At 39.3% G+C, this 23,615-nt stretch overlaps 1 protein-coding gene across 4 annotated transcripts in view; it reads left to right on the top strand.

Moving 5' to 3' along the window:
- Positions 1 to 20,659, top strand: part of LOC122766066 (acid-sensing ion channel 1C-like) — a 64,165-nt gene extending 43,506 nt beyond the window's left edge. The window contains exons 1-3 of one of the 4 annotated variants that reach the window (XM_044020702.1): positions 5,247 to 5,812; positions 19,171 to 19,321; positions 20,195 to 20,659. In XM_044020702.1, the coding sequence (XP_043876637.1) occupies positions 5,288 to 5,812; positions 19,171 to 19,321; positions 20,195 to 20,415 (897 nt within the window). In that variant the 5' untranslated portion in view covers positions 5,247 to 5,287 and the 3' untranslated portion in view covers positions 20,416 to 20,659. Of the gene's footprint in view, positions 1 to 5,246; positions 5,813 to 15,886; positions 16,882 to 19,170; positions 19,322 to 20,194 lie in introns of those variants that run through there. The other 3 variants (XM_044020687.1, XM_044020679.1, XM_044020695.1) reach the window with 3 other exon arrangements.
- The last annotated feature ends 2,956 nt before the right edge of the window (positions 20,660 to 23,615 follow it).

The raw sequence follows: 23,615 nt of genomic DNA, 5'->3' as shown, positions 1-23,615 counted from the left end.
TATCAAAGGCTTCAGTAACTGTAACATTTTAAGTTAGATTTTCAGCTTCAAAGATCTAATCATTATAGGTCCTGTGTGTAACATATAGGGCTTTACTGGCAGTAATTGAATGAACTGCCATTATGTATTTTTGTAAGTGTATAATCACTTGAAAATTAAAGTGGTTTGTTTATAATATGAACTTTCTCTGAACATCTCAGCCTGAACAGAAGTACATTTCTTGTGTTGAAGCAGAATGTTAACATTCAAAGGAAAACGACTCCATCACATACTGTAAGCCCGATACACGAAGCAACAATGGAGAAGGAGGAAACAGCAGGGAGAGTACGTAGATTGGAAGAATGGAGAGTTTTTAAAGCTTGTTGACTGGTTCAGGCCTCCATTGTTCCCTTTGACACACTTGAGACTGAGCAAAGGGGTTCTTGATGCACTCTGCAGTTTCACCATTAGATGTCACTAATTTATACACACTGAAAGTGGTTCCTCAGAAAAATGTATGGGTGTTAATTTTAATGCCATATTGAAGTTATTGGTCATTCCTTTGACTAAAGCTTTGTCTCCAAATGACATAATCAATTAGTGCATTTTGACTTTTGGAAAAGATAATAACTGTGATATTGGTTCCTTTGGAAAATGTGTATCAGCATTGTTTCCCCGTCTCTACGATAAACCTATCCACTGCGTGTATTTCTGAAAGGTTTCAGCTTTGAAGAGTAGAGGTATCTGCAGTCTGCAAGGAAACCAATGTTATGTCAATGTCATTCTTTTCTTCTCAAGAGTACGGTTTCCATACTGTTCTTTAAAAGGGAAAAGGCGGGGGGGAGTCACCTTTTATTTCCCTTAACTGTACTCACAGTTAATTGCTGCCTTATAGACAAAATGAATTCTTGAAAGAGCCTTTGAAGTATCCACAGAGAATTTTCCCTGCCTTTCATATTCATTGTGATTACTGTGGCAGCTACATGAAGTCCTCTGCTTGTGTCTGATGAATAACGGTCTGCATGGAATAAGGTATTAAGAATTCTTTCATGACCAAAAGGAACAAAAAATCAAGAAGTCATTGAACATGCTCATGCAAATCCACAGTATGGAACCAGTGCTGTGCAAACAGAACCTGATATCCTCCCTGTATGATTTGCAATCTATCCAGGACTCTCTTAAGGGTCAATAGTGAAGTATTGAATTTCCTCATTAGTCATTGCCCATTTCTTTTTTTTTGAAAGGAGAAACAGCTGCATTCCACATGCAATTAAGTATCTGGCTGTAATAATTGATATTTTAACTAAGTCAAGCAAAGGTTGGAGAACTGCAGATATTAAGGATGTCCTTCGATTGTCTTTTTCTTCTTTTGAATGAATGGGGAATGCAAAATCTAACTTGCCAAACTAACATGAGTCTGTTCTGTATGTTGTGAGTCAAAGATGGATTCCCGGTAGACGGAGATACTTTCTTTAGGTCACCGGGTATTTTATTACTCTGCTGGGGAGTGATTTTGGAAGTCATTTGCAATTATAGTTTCAATGTAGCAAATTAAGGAAATTGAAATGATCACGTTTTCATGATAATAACATCAATTGTAATAATTAAGCAGTAGATGAATAATAACTCTGGTGGGGTCTTTGTCAGCAGATGGAGTTTGGTCAGTTTAATTTGAGTAAAAGCTCTTCGTTTTCAGATTCCAGATCAAAATTGAATGTTAATTGTTACAGCGACTGAAAGTGTGATTGACCTTTGCTTGGCTGAAGAAATTGACACTTAAATGAACCTTGAAGCTTAACAGTCAGGACTTTGTGGTGTGGGGGTTTAAAACATCCATTTCTATCTGTTCGATTTGCATATTTGTTCATCATATCTCACTGAAGCTTATTGATGTAATGTGTCACTAAACTAATAATGTCAGCTCAGCACTTTAAAACTTGGCTCCTCCTCTCTGTTTTGATTTTGGAAATACATTAAAGGAGAGTGTGAGTGCAGGAAAGTTGTGCATTAAATGCTTGTGACTTGAAGTGTCTTTTGCATATGGACACTGCTCTTTTCAGATTGAAACCTTTTCCCTTCACAGTTGGATTTTAAATGACCTTTCAGCTGGAGGGAAATTATATTCTTGTTCTCTCCTCCGTCACATCCACTAGGCCAACTCTGGCAGTTGGGATACAAAGTGGCTGATGTGAAAGAACATTTAGTCCCTGAAGATATCAGTAATCCTGACATGTGAATGCAGCCGATGCTTCCTCCCACTGTAGAGGAAAGACTACAGAAAGCCACTGTGAAGCCTTAACGTACAGAGCAGCTGATTTCTTAAGGCAGCGTTGCCTAACTTGAAGCAGCTGGATAAAATCCACACTGTAGTGATTGATTGGCGACTTGCACTTTGTGCATGGTGCACCTGTTAATTAAAGGAATATGCTCTGCCCACGTTTCCATTTGCTCTGGGTGTGAGGTGGCAGATTTTTTTACTGAAAGTGAAGTAATCAAAGCAAGGTAATCGAAACAAACCGTGCATGAAAATCTTCTTGTGAATTCAGTTGCTGTCATTTGATATTTGCACTTATTGTGTCTTTATTTTATATAACATTTCTCAAACAAAACAAACAACAAACAATATTTTTATAGTTAAATGCAAAGAAAACAATTTAACCGCAGTTAGACGCTATTTCTTTTTGAATGCTCAGCATTTAGGTCTGTGGACATGTTATTGTAGTCTATAGTGTATGATTTATGATTCTACCTCTCCATGCCAGTCTATCTTGAATAACAAAGATGGTTTAATAACAGGTAAGAGGTTGCAGTAGGAAATCAGCCAATGGGCAAAAAACATGTTTTCGTTTCAGTCTCAAGAATAGATTTATTAAAATGTGGGATTGGGGGATTTTGAGCATTTTCATTATTTCCTTGTTAAACCGTCAATGTACTGTATACGTTTCTTGAGATTCTTATGAAACACACAACATCACAACATTTTTCTTTGCTCTGGTGTAGCAGTGGCCTTAGTAATGTATTTAAAGTCCATTGAAAAACAACAACACCAGTGATATAATTATGTAGTAAGTGTAAGATAGCGCTCTTCATGTAGTGACAGTTCTTTTATTTAAAATGAAAAGATGAAAGTTATTACTTTGTAGTGCACCATAGGTCTGCAAATTGTCTACAATCACATTGTTTTGGTTATATTACACTTAACACACTTCTTTGTTTCCTTCTCACACGTCTCACAGTGTTGCTTCCGGCAGCAGCAGGCAGCTGTTTTCAGTCAAAGAGCTCTGATTAAAAACCCTGTACTTTGCCTGTCCACCACTGAACCGAACATCAAAAAATAGCAAATTGCTGGTGAATATAACGGAGCATTTAGCAGCTAAAGAGCCAAGTGTTTCTTTAAAGAGTTGCGATGTCCACAGCTAGAACTAACAGGGCAATCGATATTGTACTAACGTTCACCAGCTTGTAGGAAACATGTCTCCAAATGAACACTAATGTTGCTGAGTGTCTTAAAAGACAACAGTTTGCTAACACATTGTTGTGTTTGCATTTTGTTGTGCTTCAACCAAGTTTACACATCATTACATAGATTTACACCAACGATTTCGTCACCTTTTGGGACGTAATGTGGTGCGTCTACCGCTCTATCCTGTACGCCAAACCCAGGTGACATAGGGTGAAAGGCGGGCTACACCTTGGACAGGATGCCAGTCCGTCGCAGGGCCACAGAGAGACAAACAACCGTTCACTCTCACTCTCACTCTCACACTTGCGGCCAATTGAGAGTGTTACTTAACCTCGGCATGTTTTTTGGACTGTGTGAGGGAAACGGATGTAGACTCTAAATGGCTTAAAGATGAAATTTCACAAATGCTTCAAGGAAGTTGGTCATAGATATCTGCCACTTATCTGGCAAGCAGTAAGTGAAAGAAGCAGAGGAGGGACAGCACAAGGCTGATTTAGAGAGGAGGAGGACATGGGAAAATTTAGCACGACGGGGGACAAATCAAGGGGGAGGAAATGTAAATGTTGGAGACAGATTGGTGTGTTGGTAAAGAAAGCTGACGCAAACAGGAAAGGTTGGGTTCACCACTCATACTGGAAGCACTGTCAGGTGATTAGAGCTGTGCTGAGATCTCCAGGCATCAATTCAACTATTAATTTAATTTTAAACGAATGCTGCTTTGAGTAGATTCAGTATCAGTCAAGACAGATTCTCCTCACGGTGGACTAAAATAACCTCACGCCTGATCCTGCACATATACACCTCTGTCTATGAGTTCAATGTATGCAGGGGAGCGCATTAAAAATTGATGCTGTTACAAAACACGAGGCTGCACCAAGATGGATGATGGGTGTTCCAAAATGAAAGGATCAGCTTTGTTGAATCCACTGTTTTTGATCATTTTAATTCAGTTAAAGTTATTAGTAGAGCACTTGCTTTGACTCTGCTTTGAGTGGCTAATGTCACTGTATGACTGTATGTAATAGGAAAATCCACACGCCCAGGAGGGTTGGTGATGGCCAAAAACTAGAGATCTAGTCCGTAACTCACCTTTCATGCACAATTTAAATCCTGTGGCCAGTTGCAAAAAGCTTAATGGGAATCATAAATGACTAATACTCTGGCTCTTCATCACATTATCAATTAAGGTTTCATTAAGGGAAGCTGTAAACCCTTCCCCCTTTGTAGCTTATTCATAATTAACAATAGATTATCATGGTTGTATATAGTAATTCTCACTATGTGTGCGTGTGCTGATGCAACTATAAGGGATTGCTGACATTTTATCTGCTAATCGTAGACTTTTTAGAAAATAAGACCAGATCTTTTCAGTGCAGGACCACTCATTTGGTGTGCCTCCAATTGGTTTTTATTTTTATTCACCTATTACATTGAATACTTTTGCATCAGAGGTCCATCAGATTGAGGTTAAAATCTGGGTGTGTTAGGGGTCACTGAATTGAATATGCTTCAGTTTTCATCATTGCATCTCTGATGTGTCACTGTCTGGACCCAAGCAACCCACTGTGGGATCTGATCTTACTTCCCCAAATGTAACCGGATCTCTTGAATTCAATGTGCCCTCTAAGATCTCGGTGATGATTGGTTGACGCAACAGTCCATTACTACTTCCAAGCTCTTGATATTCAACCCATTCCCCTCCCTCTGGCGCAAAGAGGAAAACTCGACCCCAACTTGTCCAGCCTCCCTTGTTCATTTACTCTGGGGGAATTCAGCAAGTAACCACTGCAGCGAGACACGACGTCCAACAATCGCAGAGCCTAACTTGGAAACTCTTTGGATAAAATGGGAGCCCCTGAGGAGGACGAACCACGTCCACCATCAGACATCACAGTGTTTGGGGCTAACTCTACGCTGCATGGCCTGAGCCACATCTTTCTGCCGGGTGGAGTGACTTTTCGACGGTTACTTTGGGCTGTCGCATTCTGCTCCTCCCTTTCCATCTTCCTCCTCCAAGTAGCGGACCGTATTATTGAGTATTACCAATACCCCCATGTCACCCTCCTGGATGAAATGGACAGTCCTGTCATGTATTTCCCCGCCATCACCATCTGCAACTACAACCGCTTTCGAAAGTCCCAGATTCGCAGGAACGACATCTTCTGGATGGCTGGGGTTCTGGGTGTGGAGCAGGGTGACTTTGATGACTTCATGGCTGCTTTAGGGCAGCCCACAGACAACAGCAAATTTTTCCCCAGCAAGACCTTCAACATGCTGGAGTTTGTGCAGAGAACTAGTCATAACATTGAGGAAATGCTGCTCGACTGCAAATACAGAGGCAAGGACTGTGGTCCAGAGAACTTTACCACAGTGAGTACGACTCCTTCCGTGGTTCTGTAGCCTCAGGTCAAATCTGTGTACATTAGAATTATCAGCCAAATCACTGATCCCTAGTCTAATTATAATATATATGAGAAATTAAATCTCAATATGTATAGGAATATGTAAATGTTTAAACTAAATAAATCAAAATCCAAGGAGTATTAAATAAAAGAATACCATTTACCATGACTTTAAAGTGAGAATTAGATATATACATACGACTTAACAGCCTTTCAAAGGTTATTATCCTGAATTCTGAATGCGTCATTCTGTCGCCGTTGAAATTAATTGGTTCGTGTGGATTTAATGAATGACATGACAGCAGAAAACAGCTGTAAGAAGAGGGGCTCTTTATAAAGTGAGCATAGTCATGGTGAGATTAGCACATCCACATCAGTTATCATTAGGGAAGAGACATCACAATTTTGCTGTCATTGCTTAATTGTCTCTTTAGTAATGGTCTTGTAATCCTACATTTTTTAAATAATTAATACCATGTTTGTGGAAAGATTAAGTAGCTCGGGGGCGGAACAACAGGTACGGGATATGTGTGTGAAGAAAAGGTTTCTGAGGCATACTAATACAGCTGTGCGTTATCTTTGTTTACAAGAGCCGGTGCTTAAAGTAGCAACATATCTCCTTTCATTGTGTTGTCAGTACTTGCACTGTGTCCAATTCTTTATTTTGTAACAACTTTTAGTCTTTTTTTTCTCAAGGGAGAAAAAAACGTCCCTATAAAATGTGGAGACTACTGAGACGCCATATGGTTCAGCAAGTCTTTCTTGACATCATGCATTATGAAGCAAACATATGCTGTTTAAGATCATACAATACCATATTATTTTAGAGGAACGATCGTCTCAAGAGGCAACAAATGTTGTAGTGACACAAAAACAAATAGTACTGTCATATGTATAATGAAAGTGTCATATTTGTTAACTCTTTGCACTCGTTTTTGTTCAACCCACATTGTTTCCTTCTCAATCTTTCAGGCCTTTAGCAAAGAGATAAAATTATGTCAGCAGAATTTGAATGGAACTTAATCGTCTTGCTGCAGAGACAGGGGAAGGATTGTATTTCGATGAAATGGGCCATTGATTTGAACGATGAAAGCCCAGCACCAAGATGAGGTTGTCATGCTGCACACTTTCTTTGAAAAACTGGCAGCAGTGAAAGTGAGGCAAATGATTTATATTAATTACTTAGTACAGCCAATAGTGGCAAAACTATTATTTGGTATGAGACAATGGTTACAAATTGATAGATGATGTTTGGCTTTTGAGACGACTCCAAACCTAACATCTGCTGTAAGACAAAAAAACAAAAAAACGCTACAGATTTAATGTGGCAATGGTGCAGTGGTTTTGACTCCCAGATTAAAAAATTAATGTGTTTATGAAACGGCAGATTTTGTTATCAGTGTGGTCAGTCAGATGACCTTGGCTCTTTCACATACCCATGCACAAAGGGCAGATTTCAGCTAAATGTCAGAAACTGGAGATGCTCTGGGGCCCCAAGTATAGAGGGGACTAATTAAAGATTCATGGAGCTGCCTGAATTCCCTCATCTCGGCCTGCTGATCTTACTGTGGGAGGCTCAGAGGCACGTCCTCTCACAGGAGTTGAGATGTGATGGATTTGAGATTACCCACTATGTACCTCAGCAAAATCACCGCATGATGACTCACACCAGGGCCAGACAACATCTATCAATTAGTCAACTGAATTTGTTAAAAGGATGAGAAGATGATTTAGGCATTTTGATATCAAATGAATCAACAGAACATTTTAATAAATGAATGAACTGTGTGATAAATCAATCTCTTTTTTTTTTTTGCTGTCCTCGTGTGTTTATGTCATTTGCATTTGTCTCAAAGTCAAACAAAGGAGCCATGGAAAGAGATTCTCAGCATGCCTAAAGTGACAGGAAACACCAGATGTTTTTAACTAATGAGCTGAATGTTGGCGCAGTGGTACTGGGAGAGCAGAGAGGAAATTTCAGGGCCCTGAAGTGCAATTATTCCTCCTCACATAAATGAATGAAACATTTTTTTTTGGTGAGAGGATACTTTAACTCACTGGAGGAGAACAATTCAGATATTAAAGGCTGGCAGATGGTATATGCTGGAAATGTTTTACCCCGTGCTATAAATACACACAGAAAGATGGACTTGAATGTCCCTATATCAATCTGTGAGTGATAATATGGTTTCCTCCAGTTGTCGTTCTGCGTGACACTGCTGTTCTACTAAAAATGCATCAGACCGTGAATTTGACTTTAGGAAAACTTTCCAGACTTCGACACAACCAGTTAGTTGAATAACTGTCGTAGTGAAGGCTTTATTTATTCATTAACAAAATTAAAATCATATACCTCCGTCCTGTTGCCCTACACGCCGTCTGTGAACTGGTGTGTGTGTGTGTGTGTGTGTGTGTGTGTGTGTGTGTGTGTGTGTGTGTGTGTGTGTGTGTGTGTGTGTGTGCGTGTGCGTGATTGATTGTCTCATTAATACTCGGAGCGTAAACACCCCTAACACAGCCCTACTCACTACTGGATTAAAGCTGCAAGATGGGCTTCGACCACATAAATCATTTGTCAGTGTGTGTATATGCAGGACACATGCAGGAGTTAGTGTAATATCATTTCAATCGATCACCAGCTCAGTGCTTTGGTGAGTCAGTGCCAAGCAAATTCATCCATTTTACTGCTGATATCATGTGTTGTGATTGAACTTCCTGTTAAGGTATCAGCCTTTGTTGAAACCAAATCTAGGGACCCCTCTTAATATTACATTATGGCGTGTCTGCAGTGTTGGGAGACGTGTTCAGGTTCTGCCAAACCAGAACCAGGATGTGGTGATACACAATCATCCATTGCAGTATATTCTGGAGGCTGAGGTTGGCTTTGGAGAGCAAAGAGAAGAGGAAAGTCTGAATTAGAACCTGTTCAGTAACAACGAGTCCCTGGCTGAAGACAAGCAGTGTGTGAGATGAGGAAAGAAGCAGAGAGGTAGTTTTTTATTAAAAAAAAAAAAAAAGATGGATAGTAACTGATGAGCAAGAAAAAGAGTTGAAGGAAAGAGCTAAGAGTTATGGAAATCAAAGAGAAAGGATGAGAGAGAGAGCATAAGGAGACAGTGCTGTGCTGAGATTGAGGTGGGACTGGGACTGAGCTGAGGACTGACACTATTGTGATTCAGCCTGCTTTAGAGCCGAGCCAGAGCCGTGATGCACAACTGGAAGCTTTAGGGGAGATGAAGGGAAGAGGTGTATGAAGGAGCACGAAATTATAGTGCTGCCGAGAGCGTGAAGCGGGAGGGGCGAATGAAATAAAGCTCCACTGTGCAAACAATGAAATAAACAAATCTTTGGCAGTGAGCATAGATGACAGGCCGACTAGCAAATACCTAATATGTTTGTTCCATTACTCAGTGTCACTAAAGGCCAGTGTGAGAGCCAGTGTTACTGTAAGTGCAGTATTGGCAGTTCGATCAATGGCGCTGAAGAGAAGTAGTAAAGGAATTCATAAAAGGGATGCTGTACGCGGATGCTTTTTGCTGACGCGCACATCTGGTAGCAGATACTGCCAACAGCTGACATTGGAGGTGCTGGTTGTCAGAAGCTCTTAAGTTAATTAGCTTGTTAAGTGGAGACACCAAACACAAGCATGGCTTTGTCCAAAACCAATACTGTTGTTATGTTATGTTGTAGATTAGCAGCTTTCTGGCATGTTAACCATACAACAGCATGTCTTCAACCTGTTTAATGTCCAGTATTATAATGCTTTACTTGGTAATGATGGGACAAAATGACGGAACATGATTTCTTACCACTTGTCCTTTGGATCTTGGCTTGCCCTGTCAAGCCTATTTTTAGCTTTTGTTCCTACTAATGGATTATGGGATCTATATTCAACTCCCTTAGCCAATAAAAGCAATGCAGTGCTTCTTCCAAAGTATTGTATCGCTCTCTTCTTTCATGTAAACTGAGATTTCCTTCGACATTACGTGTCATTGTACAGGGAAAGCCAGACATGACACATTGTTTAAAACAGCAAAACGTTTTTTTTCTATATTTACAGATAGAAAATCCTACAAATGCTTGAAAGCGATGGCATGTGCAGCCTTGGATGTTTCCGGAAATTATTTGAGTTCTTAAAATGTTTACCTGATGGTGGAAAAACTGTTTTGCAGGCAGTTTATACATTGCACTTTTGGGCCTCTGGCAAGTGCTTACTTTGCTTAATTTCTGAGCAAGCATGCAAAATAGATTCAAAAGCCTACAGCTGAGCAAACAAGATGAGGACACGCTAAAAAAGAAGAAGAAAAAAAAGATTATCCTTTGCAAATGAAAGTACCGGGGAGGAAATTTCAGTAGTGACTTTATCAAAGCGTGACTGCAGGCTGCAGACTGAAAGCTTGAGTGACAGCGCACCTATGTTTTTTTTAGTTGGATTCTGTCTGGATGGAACAGGGAAGAAAGACTCGGGTGCAGCCAACAGCGTCTGTTTTTTTATTGATTCAGACTGCATCTGCTCTTCAGCCGCTCTGCCAGGGGGGCATATACAGTACATGCTGTGTCAGAGATGTTAACAACTGTGGATTTCAAAAAGGTAACACTGCCTCCTGTTCTGCTTTTTTTCCATTACTGAACCTGGAAAACAACATGCTGCAGAAAAAAAAGAAAAAAAATTGTGTTCAAAAAAGAAAAAGATGAGAAAGTTTAATGACCAATAAAATATAAACTGAATATACACTCCAAAAAACCCTCTGGGTTTTATTTTGGATTTTTTCTTACAAAGTACATGTCAATATTTCTCCCTTTTTGATTAATTTTATATGGGATATTTCACAGTATATGCCTCTCATAGTGAGAAATCCATTCTTGCTTCTCTTGCATTACTCAAACAGCATACAGAGTGGCTGTGCTGCATTCCGAGGAGGAGGTTAGTTTAATTTAGAGGCAGGCCACAAGATGTCTCCCTCTGCTTAAGAAGCTGCCCATCCACTAGAGTGACAGACCTGATTGCAAATGCTTCAGGTTTTTTTTTCTCTGTGACTCTTGGTCTTAAATCACTGTGTAATGATGCCGCAGCTTGTTTTCTAGCCTTGACTTCAGCTCTCGAAATTCTTAGGGACTAAAGTTGTCAAGTTTTCATGTGAATCCAAGTGTGACATGCTGCATTTTAAGTAACCTCACGAAAGCATCCAGAACTGACAGCTGAGAAATGTTGATCTAATTTATGTGGAATACTACGATTTAGCTGTATTTACTTGAGCTTTAAATGTTAAAGGGACGCTACGTTTTTCATGTGTGAGCAATTTAAGGCTAAAACAAGAAATTGTTTAAGGTGGTCTGTTAAATTAAAATGAACTCAATAGATTAATTTCATGAATTATATTCACATTCCTATCAATGACAAAAAAAGACACTCATACCTAAAATGGTTAATTGATTAATCAATCAATTTACAATTATGGGCAACTGCTATTTTTATTTGACAATTACTGATTATTTTTACAGTTTTTTCTTCGTTGTATTACACTGAATATACATTTGATACCTCAGTCACTATTAAATAACATCAGTGACATCATTAAAATTGCTAATTTTCTCTCACAACAACCCAAAAGTTTTAAAAAATTCAGTTTTAATATTATACACAAAGTATGTATCACAAAAAAATGCATTTTTGACATTTTTATCCGACATGAAGACTATATTTGTGTTCATCTGCATGTTCAGTCCATCTCTACAGGAACTGGACATTCATTTCAGAGGTGTTTTTTTTCTTTTTTCTTTTTTTTCTCCCCCTCTTTGTCTCGGCCCTGTCTGTGCTGGGTGTGTTTCTGATGTGTGACTAATTGCTGCCAGGATTTCATTTTGTGCTGAGCATTCTCACTGGGCCTTGACGGAGCTCTTTCCTTTTCTTTGTTCAAACTTCTCCTCCTCTAATGAGACCTATGGGGCTCAACTTGGCTTTGATATGAAAGAAAATGGCCGGTGTCATTCTCTGACAGCCTCAGGGTTAAACATAAAAAAAAAAACAATGAAAAGGAATTCATTCTTTTTCCACATTTTTTCCATCATGCTGCAATCAGTTGCTCATTTGATAAGTTTTATTATTACACCATGTTTTTTTTCTAATTAATGCTTGAATGCTGAGGCAGAGTTGAAAAGTGTTAATATTTCCAGGAAGAGAACAATAGTCATGTGTGAGCTGCAGTGTCTTTTCAATAAGGAGACTATAGAAGAAAGAAGAATCATTAACTTTTGCTCCCAGCTATTTATTTTCCTGACTGATTGCAGCATTGTGTTGATTGTAATATTTTGATTAGATCATTTAAAACTTGAAAAAGATCAAACGTTCTACAACATTGTTGTGTCATGCAGTTACCTTCTTTCAGAGTGTTGTACCAGATTGGAAAACTTGTTTCAGAGTTGATTGTTGATTGATTCTCTTTCTCATATCATTGAGTATGCAGAAAGAAAAACATGCAAACAATATGTGTAGTTAAAGCTGTGGTTATGGAAAAGATGGCTCTGTGTTATGCAAAAACAGTTAAGAGTCCCTCAGTTCTATTGGTATATTTATCTGGTGTGTTAACAGCAAAAACAGAAATAGAGAGTGGAGGTGTGGAGAGAGCACACACCTCTTACAAGGCTGCTCCATTTCCCGCGGTGTTAATTAAGTCCCCTATTTTGCAACAATGGCCTGAATGGCCAATGATCTGAATCCAAAATATTTTTAATAATATTTTTTTTCCACTGTTCATAATCTCCAGAAGATTCCAAATCCATCCTTTACTTCTGGAGTTACACTACTCACAGACAAAGATGACCAAGATAACATTAAAAAGGAGTGTGGCATTGATATTTTTTCCTGAACTGGCCAATAATGCAGTATGATTCCATATTAATGCTAGTAACATAACATGTTCAACACACTACTGCAGCTAGTTACCCTGCCCCCAAGTAGCCAAATATATATAATGCAGGGCATCATCATTTATTTTAAATAAGCATCACAACACTTTGACATGTTTCACTTTTAGCACTAACATTTCCTGCTAATTAAACTGTGAATTTTGAGTGCCATATGAAGCAAATCACGTATTTGACAGACTTGTGCCTGCATGCATCACACAGTAGAAAGCTGAACCGAAGACTGAAAACAAATGTTAAAAAGACTAATGGTGACTCACATGTTCTACAAGTGTATAGCCCTTGGAATTGCATTTCATCTCAAACCCGCTGACGTTTGGGTAATCCAGAGACTAAGAAAGCCACCTGCCTCACGCCTCCACTGAGCTTGTATAGGACAAATGAGCTCAAGCAATTAACTCGCAAGTTAAATGTGCCTCATATCTATTGACTGGCTTCAAAGAAATGGAGTATAAAGGAAATCAATGCAGCTGGTCAATAAGTGGAGAAACCAGTTGGCCAGCTGTAATAAGGTGGTATTATTGTTGGAGATACTTGACTGCCACTCTCGCAGCATGTGAATTTCCCCTTTGTTTCTCATTCGTGATGATGCACACACTATTGTTCACCCTCTGAAATATATTGTTTTTTTATTGTGCATGCATCTTAGATTTAATTGTTGCATTTCTTTCAGATTTATTTTTTGCATATATTTATAGAGCACTTTGGTCAACTGAGGTTGTTTTTTTATGTGCTGCACATATTTCTACACTATAAAAAGTTAATTGTTTTCAACACTTGAGTAATATTAGTGAAATGTTCATCAATACAACACATGCTTCCCATAGTGAGACATCAAATGGAACATTAGGAAAAAGAGGTTGAAACATAAGACTAAGAATAAAGCCAGGAGAAAATATATATGTTGCAAAGATACAGCACTAGCAGTCGTCAATGGGCTTATATTCAGACAATTCATGTAGTTGTTTTGCTGCTGCAAAGCCCTTGAAGTTGCACACAGAGGACACAACAATAACCACAGTAGTGAAGTTGTTTCTTTTGGTTTTCTTTATTTTCCCAGCCCCTAGAAAATCATTAATGTTATCAGATCATTAACCTTTGAACACGGAGAACATTGCTCGGCTTACTGCTATCTTTATTATGTATGAACAACCTTTTGAGCTATAATTAAATTGGCTGGAAATGAATCTTGATGTGTTGAAATAATCCTGTTAAATTAAATTTTGCATCTTGGCCAAATAATAGAAATCGGTAGAAATGTAACAGATATACTGCAAAAACAGCACCAACATAGAACATCTTTTTCTAGTTAGGTGTTCGATGTGAAATAACGTAAATAAACAGAATTTTTGTTGTGTAATAGTAACAGTTTTCAAAGAATTCCGAAGAGGCACATAGTAAACAGGTACTGCATTAGTTTTATTTAATGCAGAAAAGGAAAAACTGTTATCTTTTTCATTATGTATTCTCTCGTCCTGAGCGATGGTGTGAACACAGATCATGTGTGATTATTGCAGCTCAATCTAATGACATTAAAGTTATAATCCTCACAGTGATCACACGTCTCCTTTCCTCTGCACACCTAGCTTCACTTTCAGAATTGCTTGCTATTGGTTTTGATTGAAACAAGGAAGTCATGTAATGCCAGTGTGATAAAGAATTGTTGCATTAAAACCACAGCGCACGCATTTAAACAGACAATACATTTCAAATGCGAAAGGCACTCTGAATGAATCAGTGGTTATGTTTAACATTTGAAAGCACACTTGGTGGGAATTAGACGGTAGAAGTCTGTGGTGGGAAAGATCTTAAAGCTTTTTCAATCTTGCGACAAGAGAGCAAAGAATAAGCCAAATAAAAGTGAAATGATGGGTCAAGGAAATGAATTAAATATATTACTTGCAAACATTTACAATGAACATTGGTGTCTTAACAAAATATTTTGAGACATAAATTATGTTTACTTCATTTTTGAGGTAAATGAGAAAATTAAAACTGAAAATGAAGCTGCCTTGACTCCAGCATCGCTTTTTACCTCTGCACTAATTAGAATATTGCGGCTTGATTATTCCTCCCATACAAAATAAGCTATACTGATAATAAAATGATGTTGCACTGGAAATATTTCTTGTCTGGTACACTACTACGAGAGTTATGTTTCCATTTGCTCCCTGTCTGTATAGCACATATTCAAGACTGTAACATTTCAGATGAATTTGGGATGATGTAACGTCACTTGTAGCAATGCTAGCATCAAATCAAGACTCCACAATTCCCATTACAAGTCATTACAAATCATTTTCAGTTGTATTTAAACTGTTATTTGTGGTCCAATTAGTGCCATCTCACCTTGCACATGATAGTCAACTGCCTCCTCTTGAGTGTAGGTTTCAACTGTATATTGTGGCAGCCATGATCTGGTTATTCTGCAACATACTCACGGATTCCAGCTAACAATATGAAAAAATAGTTTGAGTATAGGAAGCTAAGCTGAATCCTCTGATAGCCTCTCATAATTAGAGCAAAGCACTTTTAATACCAGCCAGTGCCACATCTGCATGCAGCAAAATCTCAGCTCTTATTACATCCCTATTTCTGAAATTATATTTTAATCTGGCAGAGCAGGAGAACTAATGATTTTTTTGCTATTTCGTTTTTAACTAGCTCTCCTTTTACTTTTCATTCTCTTACTTCCTCCTCCGTCCTTTTTTTTCTTTTGTTTGCACAATCTTTATTACAATTATTTCTACTTTGATTGATACCTTCCCCCCGCCTCTTTTACACCATTGGAGGTCTACTTCATCACCGGAGGAAAACACTTTCATTCACTGGCTCCACCTCATTCTCCATTCGACTGTAGAGCGAGGCAGCAAGCTTTATATTCGCTTCTGCAGGCTGCAAGTCAACAGTCTAAAAGGCATCTCTTCAATCTGTGCAAAAAGGGAGGAGTTGGATTCTGGGCTGCTACAGCACAAAGAGAGAAACCAGTGAAAACTGCAAGTATTGTCTGGCACTGGCGAGGGAGATGGAGGAGTAAAAGACCTGAGCAACAGGGGTAAGCCTCACCGGATTTTCAAAGTGATTGCCTCTGCGAGTGAAGCCATTGCTTACATCTGCAATTTTCACATCCATTTATCTATTGATGAAGGACTGGTAATGGTTACGCGTGATGGTTTTTGTTAATGGCGTGATTCAGCTGTTTTCCTCAAAGGAATCCTTATGTAAATCAATTTTACATCCCCCAAGGAATTCACTTCATTTGTTTACATCTTTTTAAGCGTGAACGTTGGGACAGCTGAGTATTAGGAATTCACTGCTACATGGAATTTCTGCCTGGAGATGGCTGTGGGAAAAGCCGAGTGTAAATTAGGGAAGTACAGGGTGGGCTAATAAAAGACTGCATCTACTAAAGAAGCACCTGCCCAGACTTGAGCAATTATGGTCAAAGCATCCACATCTGAATCAATGGCCCTGGGGACACACAAGCGACATGATGCCCAGGAAACAACTCTCCAAACCAATGATTCCAGCTCACTGAAATCAACATGGAAAGAGATCACGGTGGCTTTCATAATGAAGACCAAGATCCATGGTTTGAAGTTCATCTTCTCTACAGACAAGTCGAAACCGCAGCGGGTCATCTGGATGATGGCCTTCTCTGTTTGTGTGGGTCTTCTCGCCACCTGGTCCTGGAACAGAATCCTCTACCTGATGTCCTACCCTGCTGTCACAAAGATCTACATGGCTTGGGCTCACAACTTGTCCTTCCCAGCTGTCACTTTCTGCAATAAGAATGTCTTCCGTGTGTCCACAGTGACCAAGCATGACCTTTACCACAGCGGCTACTGGATGGACCTCATGTACCCCAATCACACTGTGATGGAGAGGAGCCTTTCAATTCTTAAGGACAATCAAAAACATGGTCTCCTGAACCTGCTGGACTTCAGCAACTACACCCCACCCCCTAACTACCACATCAACACCACTGAGATGATGGGACGCCTCGGGCACCAGCTGGAAGACATGCTGTTGGAGTGCAGGTTCCGCGGCGAAACATGCACCTACAAAAACTTCAGCACTGTATGTACAGAAAGAAACATGGCATTTTGTCAGGTGTGAATATGAATGTTGTTCAAAGAGTGTATTAATAATTCATGCAAGCATTTGTCGCAGCTCCCTCCAGCAGGCTTTGTCTAAAGGATGTTTTAAGGTGTTGATGTTTCAAAGCCACAAAACGAGCCCGTCCTGTTTTTGCCTCTCAAACATGACAGCTTTTGAATTATTAAACTTGTGTTTTTGGAAAGTCACACAAGGAATCTAACACAGACCTTGAGTTGGAAAAATCAATGTCCTCACTCGTCACTTCAGTGTGTCCCTTACAGGTTTATGAATTACTTATTTGAATTTTTGAGGTTGGGTTTTAAAAACATTGCCAACAATATTAAGGGGGGAATTATTAAAAATGCAAATGTCATAAATCAGTCCAAATTAAAATTTTAGTTTCTCTATTGAAGCATCTGGAGGGCATGTAGAGTTGAAGTACGACTGAGTTTTCAAATGAAAAGACCAGATGGAAGTCTACTGTACCCTTTAGCAGAATAACAAAGTGGGTGACATTTCCCAACCTTAGTGTTAATTAATTCCAACTGGAAAATTCTCCAATAAATACTTTCAACACAAACTTGCAGCTTTTATGGCCATCAGAAAATATTCACAAGGCCAAATGTCTGTGGTGAGAGTTAGGCACGCATGCACAGAGGCAAATTTATTTCTGCAGCACTGGTAATAAATCTGTGACCACGCTTGTCGATCGTCAGCACAAGCACACGCTGGTATGAAACCATCTGACTGTGATGCAAATCCAGACTAGATTCATCTAAAGTCAAGTTGTCAATGTCCGACTGTGATGGCTTTAACTGGACTGAGACTCGTGTGAAAACTGCACGCTCCAAAGAAATCACTTATCACGGCCAGTGTGGGGTAATTATTGGGATTTACATTTGCTGTGTTGTGTTTAAACAACACATGGTCTAGCTGTGCTGTGACTCAATAAATATCTCATTTTATTATCTTACCATAAATGTAAAAAAAAAAAATTACTCGTTAGATGCTTTCTACTCTTCTTTGCAGTCCTCATTATATAACCAGCAAGGGCAAAGGAGCAAAGCTTGGTAATCCGTCTCAGCTACATGTGAGTCTGTCGGAGTCTGGATATGGAACACTGACTTTGATCTCTGGGGATTGGCTTTGCTTTTGGCATGCTGGTTGAATTTGATGTCATCTGGCCACTTACCACAGTAGTATTTTGGATTTGGCTTGGTTTTTGCTCTGATATTTAACTGAATGCCAAATGACTTTATCACAGGTGGAATGCAATTGAGGTGTGAATTGTCAACAACAGGCATGGGAGGCATCTGAGTAGAATCTGAATATTCCAGTATTTCCTTTTGTCGTTAATTGGTAGTGTAGGCCGGGGATACATTTTATTTTAGCCGAAAGCTGCAACTTCAAATGATGCGGGTATTATTAATATAGGATTTATGGCAAAATGTTGTCATTTTACAAGCAATACCTAATCAAAAGTGAAAAACCACCACACACTGAAATTATTTTAATTATCTTTATTCATTACAGAACAATGCATTTTCCAGGAAATCAAAGCTGTACAATGTGGTGATTTTTCATATTTTTTTTAATCTATGAAATGATCATCTGGAATTGGTTGTCTTATTCCTACTTTTTCTCAGCCTCTCAACCCATTTGCTTAATTATTTCGTACTAAACCACGATGATGAATGAGCTCAGTTCAAAATGTCGAGTCTAATCATGATAGACGTGTGCTTGTTTTCCTGTATGGACGATCATTTCCCAATCACTGTGAATGAAATGTCAGCCTGGAAACAGTGAGTGCCAGAGTACAAGCGGAATATAAATCAAGACAGCTGGGTTCATTACATCAGAGAGACATTTGATGTGAGCAAACTCACCACAGTGACTGCACATCAGTTGTTAAATACCACTGAGCTTTACTGGCATGGATTTGGTCTCTTGCGATGTTTTTCACGTTAAGACACACAAAAATGTATTTTACGAACCCAATTTAACTCCAGCCTCAAGTGTGTCGTCTTTAATGATAGCAAATAGTACATTCACTTTAAATTACTCGAGGGAAATGTGCAGGGAAACGGGATAAAGTTTGATAGTTACTGCTGCTGCTAAGTAGCACCCATTAATTCCTCAAATCAGAGTCAGGTGTCTATGAAGAGCTAGTAGTGGTTTCTCAGGTAATCACAAAATCTCTGCAATTATTGCCTGTCTTGCATAATTACATGCTGACATGTGACACACGCCGTGCTGCTACTGAAACACACTGTAAAATGTTTCCCTTCTTGTTCTTCACAGATATACACACGCTACGGAAAATGCTACACTTTCAACTCCGGATTAGATGGCAACCCTTTGTTGACAACGTTGAAAGGTGGCACAGGGAACGGCTTGGAGATCATGCTGGATATTCAACAGGATGAATACCTCCCTGTGTGGGGAGAGACAGGTCAGTGCAGCGCTATCCACCATTCTGACATTTACAGTAACATTTGTCTTGTCATCTGAGCATGTAGATGTGTCACTTTATACAGTGACCATTCACATATGGTCACAGTCTCTCCCTAGCTTCCCTAGTTATGTCAATGGATAATGGCCAAGACATATGTCTCACTGAAGTTGAATTTCTGACATAAAACGTCATCATGTAAATGTTTTTTTTTTGTCTGCACAAGATGGACATTTTCTGCAGGGAGAGATGTGAGGCAACAGTGACTTTAACCTTTGACACTTAGTCACCAAATTCTTATCAGTTCATCCTTAAATGCAAGTGAACATTTGGAGAACATTTAAAGAAATTCCTTCATGGTGTTCTTGTGATATTGCATTCATGACAACAGGCTAGAATAGGAACCTGAAAACATAATGGCTCCATGCATCCACAGCTGTTGCTGGTGTGGAGGCAGAACAAAACCCCCAAGATTCCTCAGGTCTCATCATTCATTAATATCACTGCTGCAAAATCTTTGCATTATTCTGCTCCACACACAAGTGATTTACAACTAAAGTTTAAAGGCATATTGTCCTGATATATTGCATGACTGGCATATTTTTCCTTTCCATGGTGAATCACAACACTTTCTGTGCCATATATTCACAAGCAAACTAGCATGTAATAAATCCTTTGATGTACACCTGATATATTGTTGTACCCCACTAACTTACAAGTATTCCTCTCCACATTAGCTCCTGGCGTGTTGAAAAAATCTCTGTCCATATACAACTCAGCATCACTGCTAGTGGGAAGGATAAAGGGCCACAGAGCGGGTTTGCATAGTCATCCACAGCTTTTGTTCCATTTTCTGGCGTGCTGTATCCACAGATGAGACCTCCTACGAAGCAGGCATCAAGGTTCAGATCCACAGCCAGAGTGAGCCGCCCTTCATTGACCAACTGGGATTTGGTGTCGCCCCTGGTTTTCAAACTTTTGTGTCATGTCAGCAGCAACTGGTACCTAACGTTCAGCCTCCTCCCGTGCAACCCCCTCGCCTTTTGTTTTGCTCTGCTTCATTATGTGTTTGTCCTCAAACCCTCTCTGGCTAAAGCCCATTACACCTGTGTGACAGAGCATGGGGCAAAATCTGCTCTGTGATTAATCTTGTGTGGGAAATGTGCAGTTAAAACGTGTTAAATAAATAAACATCCAATGAATCTGGGTACAATAAATGAAACGGATGAATTATAGCAGCCAAGGTTCGTTGATAGACCAGGGCCAAGTAATGATTGGATGCAAGCGAACAAGCATACTGTCCTGATCCATGCCAAATAACCCCAGACTCTATAGCAGGCAAAATATCTGGCAGAGTATTTGTTTTGTTTTCCATAAGCCTTCAGTGCTTTCAGTCAGCAAGAGAATATAAAAAAATTCTGATTACAGATATTTGAATGCTTGGGGAAAACGGTCTCACATGGCACATTTGAAGAGAAGCCAGAGAGAAGAGCTTAGAAGAGTTAAGGATTTCACACAGACGTGGTCAGCACATGATCAAATTATTAACTATGATAAATATAACATCAACCTAATTAAAAAGTGATTAATTAAAAAAGAATCTCATAATTAACGGCCTTAAAAATACATTAAAACATGAGGGATTTTTCTCAGCAGCATTAGTGATAATATGAGCTATTAGTTGCCACTTTCACTCACTTTCAAAGCTTTACTATAAATTAAGAAGAGGCTCCAGACTCTGTGTCTTGATAGAAGGAAACGTTGCTGTTATATTAGTTTAGTTTACATATCCACTAACAATTAAACTAAGTATTCATAGATTACCCACAGCAATTTTTTTTATTGTTTTTATTGCCCAGTATCCATGACAGCAGAAAGGCAGCGTGGCAGATTTGTTGACTGTCCCCTGCCACCAGTGAAGGATGACAAGTAATAACTAGAGTTGAGTCTGAATTGATTAGAAAGCCTTGAGTGAAGGGTCCTAATACTGATCTCACATGGATTTCCTATCCAAATGTAATGAAACTGTTGAGCAGCTTTGTGACATTACCACAACAACATTTAAACTGTCTCCTTTTGTCTACACTAGAATAGCACACAAGCCAAACAACACTCTTTGGTTTCCAAAAGTAAGCATTGTCAGATCAGGAACATTTCCACTGTCAAACAGCAACATTACAAGTCCCTCATTGTAAGTCAGGCAGCTGTGCCACAAAGGACTGTCGGTTTCTGCGACGATTACCGCTGAGATCAAGTGTATTTTTGTGCTCTAGGCTTATTAAAATGTACACTACACAGCCATTGCCTGGTATTAAGTAATGGATAGACCAGCAGTAAACCCAATTCATTACTTTAAGAATTAATCGAGCCTACTTTAAATGATTTTGCTCCTAAAGTTAATGGTCTTGGTCAGTTCCTGAGCATGCGATAAAGGATCAAATAAATTCTTCACCCCTCTTTTCGCAGACTAACATGGGATGATTGAAGCAGAATTTTGGTCTCTTGAAACAGACACTTGGACACCACAAATGTGACAAATTTGATTTTGTTTGTTTTTTTAATATATGATTTATAAAGTATGTGTCTCTCTCTCTTGCTCTTTTGTCTTTCTCTCTGTACATGGTGTATCATTCACCCATCTCCAAAGAGAACAGACTCTGATCTGTTTATCACCATCACTGAAGTTTCCTCCAGGAAGCAGAAGTGCATGCAATGTCATTAATTACCATGACACAAGTGCCCATCCCAGTGTCAGCCACAAGACATGTTTATGACCTAGAGGATGTGTTACATGAATTAGGTCTGTTATTAAAATCTGGACAGCAGTGATTTCAGTCACTGAATAGTGTGAAACAATGTTTGAAAACCTTTTTAAATGAATTTGGTTTTTAATGCAAGGCTGTAACTTATGAATCACAATGGATGTGAAGAATATGTCGTCACATTTTGGACTGCAATTATGTAAAGGAGCTTTACTTTGAGGAAAGAAGAGTTTTCACATGACAGTGGGCGTTGTAGCTGTCTTGTTGCTGTGCTGACTACAGGTTGTCTGACTGTACAGAGGCGTTGACCACTTTCTCTCCCTTACCTTACTGTTGCACCGCTCAAATCTTATTTTTGATAATTATGTGGGCTGTGTTCCCTCACCCCTCGTCCTAGATGAGACGTCCTATGAGGCCGGCATAAAGGTTCAGCTTCACTCTCAGTCAGAGCCTCCTTTCCCTCATCAGCTGGGCTTCGGGGTCACCCCCGGCTTCCAAACGTTTGTTTCCACACAAGAGCAGAGGGTAGCGTATAACTGTCTGGGCTTGCTGCATGCCACAGATAAAGAAACCAACTTAAACAAAAAAAAAACAAAAAAACAGTTATGCATTAGAGCTACAACTGTCATCAGGTTCCATACTTTTCATCTGCTGGCATCCTTTCCTTGGGGACTTTCCCAGCTCCAGTCTGTGTGGCTGAAGCGACAACATCTGTAGTCGCTTGTTGTCATCATTGTCTTCTCTATTTAGTGGATATCTATATCGAGCAGTGACTGTGTTCCATTTCAGCTTGAAGCCTTTCATCTGTGTCTGTATCATCATGAGAGCTTCTGCTTGGCTTTGCTCTTTTACTGTCACGCATAGTTCTCGTCACGTTTTATTTCCATGTGTTAATGGGTCGATTCACTGGACTGCCCCTTAATGTTATTTGGAGGCACCAGCAAATGTGATTCATTATAGATTTTAATTTTTATTACCCACGAGGACTCTGGCATCAGTTTGAAATCCAGCATTTATTGCACTATTGTTTTATCTCTAGTGTAACTCCAGTTATGAGTCTCTAGACTAGAACTGGAGCTCAATAAAGTCTTAATCAGGTTTGCCCATTTGAATTCACCTCCTCAGTGAATTGTACTCTATCTCTGTCGCACTTTATCGACTAAGTGACATTACATTGTCAAGAGTTAGCCAGGTGGGAGCTGGTGGAAATGATTGGGAATTACAGTGAACCCTCACTTGACAAAAACTGTAATTTCCCTGCGAGAAGAAGCCTTCAGCATCGATTGTTGGCGAGCTCCAACTGCAATTAGTGCTATTTATTCAAATGCCCAAGCAGGCATCATTGCCCTTTATAAATAATTGGCTGATTTTTGTCATGGTGATTTGTTGTAGGCATTGTTGTCGTAAATTACCCTAAACAAGTCTTTTGAAATGGACTGAAAGTCTCACATTTGGTTATATGGGCCATTCTACCGAATTCGTGCAAAGTCCAGAGTTGGAAACACATTTTCAAAAGTTGTTTTTTTCCAAAA

The sequence above is a fragment of the Solea senegalensis genome, linkage group LG1 (genome assembly GCF_019176455.1).
Source record: "Solea senegalensis isolate Sse05_10M linkage group LG1, IFAPA_SoseM_1, whole genome shotgun sequence".
Lineage (NCBI taxonomy): Eukaryota > Metazoa > Chordata > Actinopteri > Pleuronectiformes > Soleidae > Solea > Solea senegalensis.
This window is presented reverse-complemented; position numbering and strand designations above follow the sequence as displayed.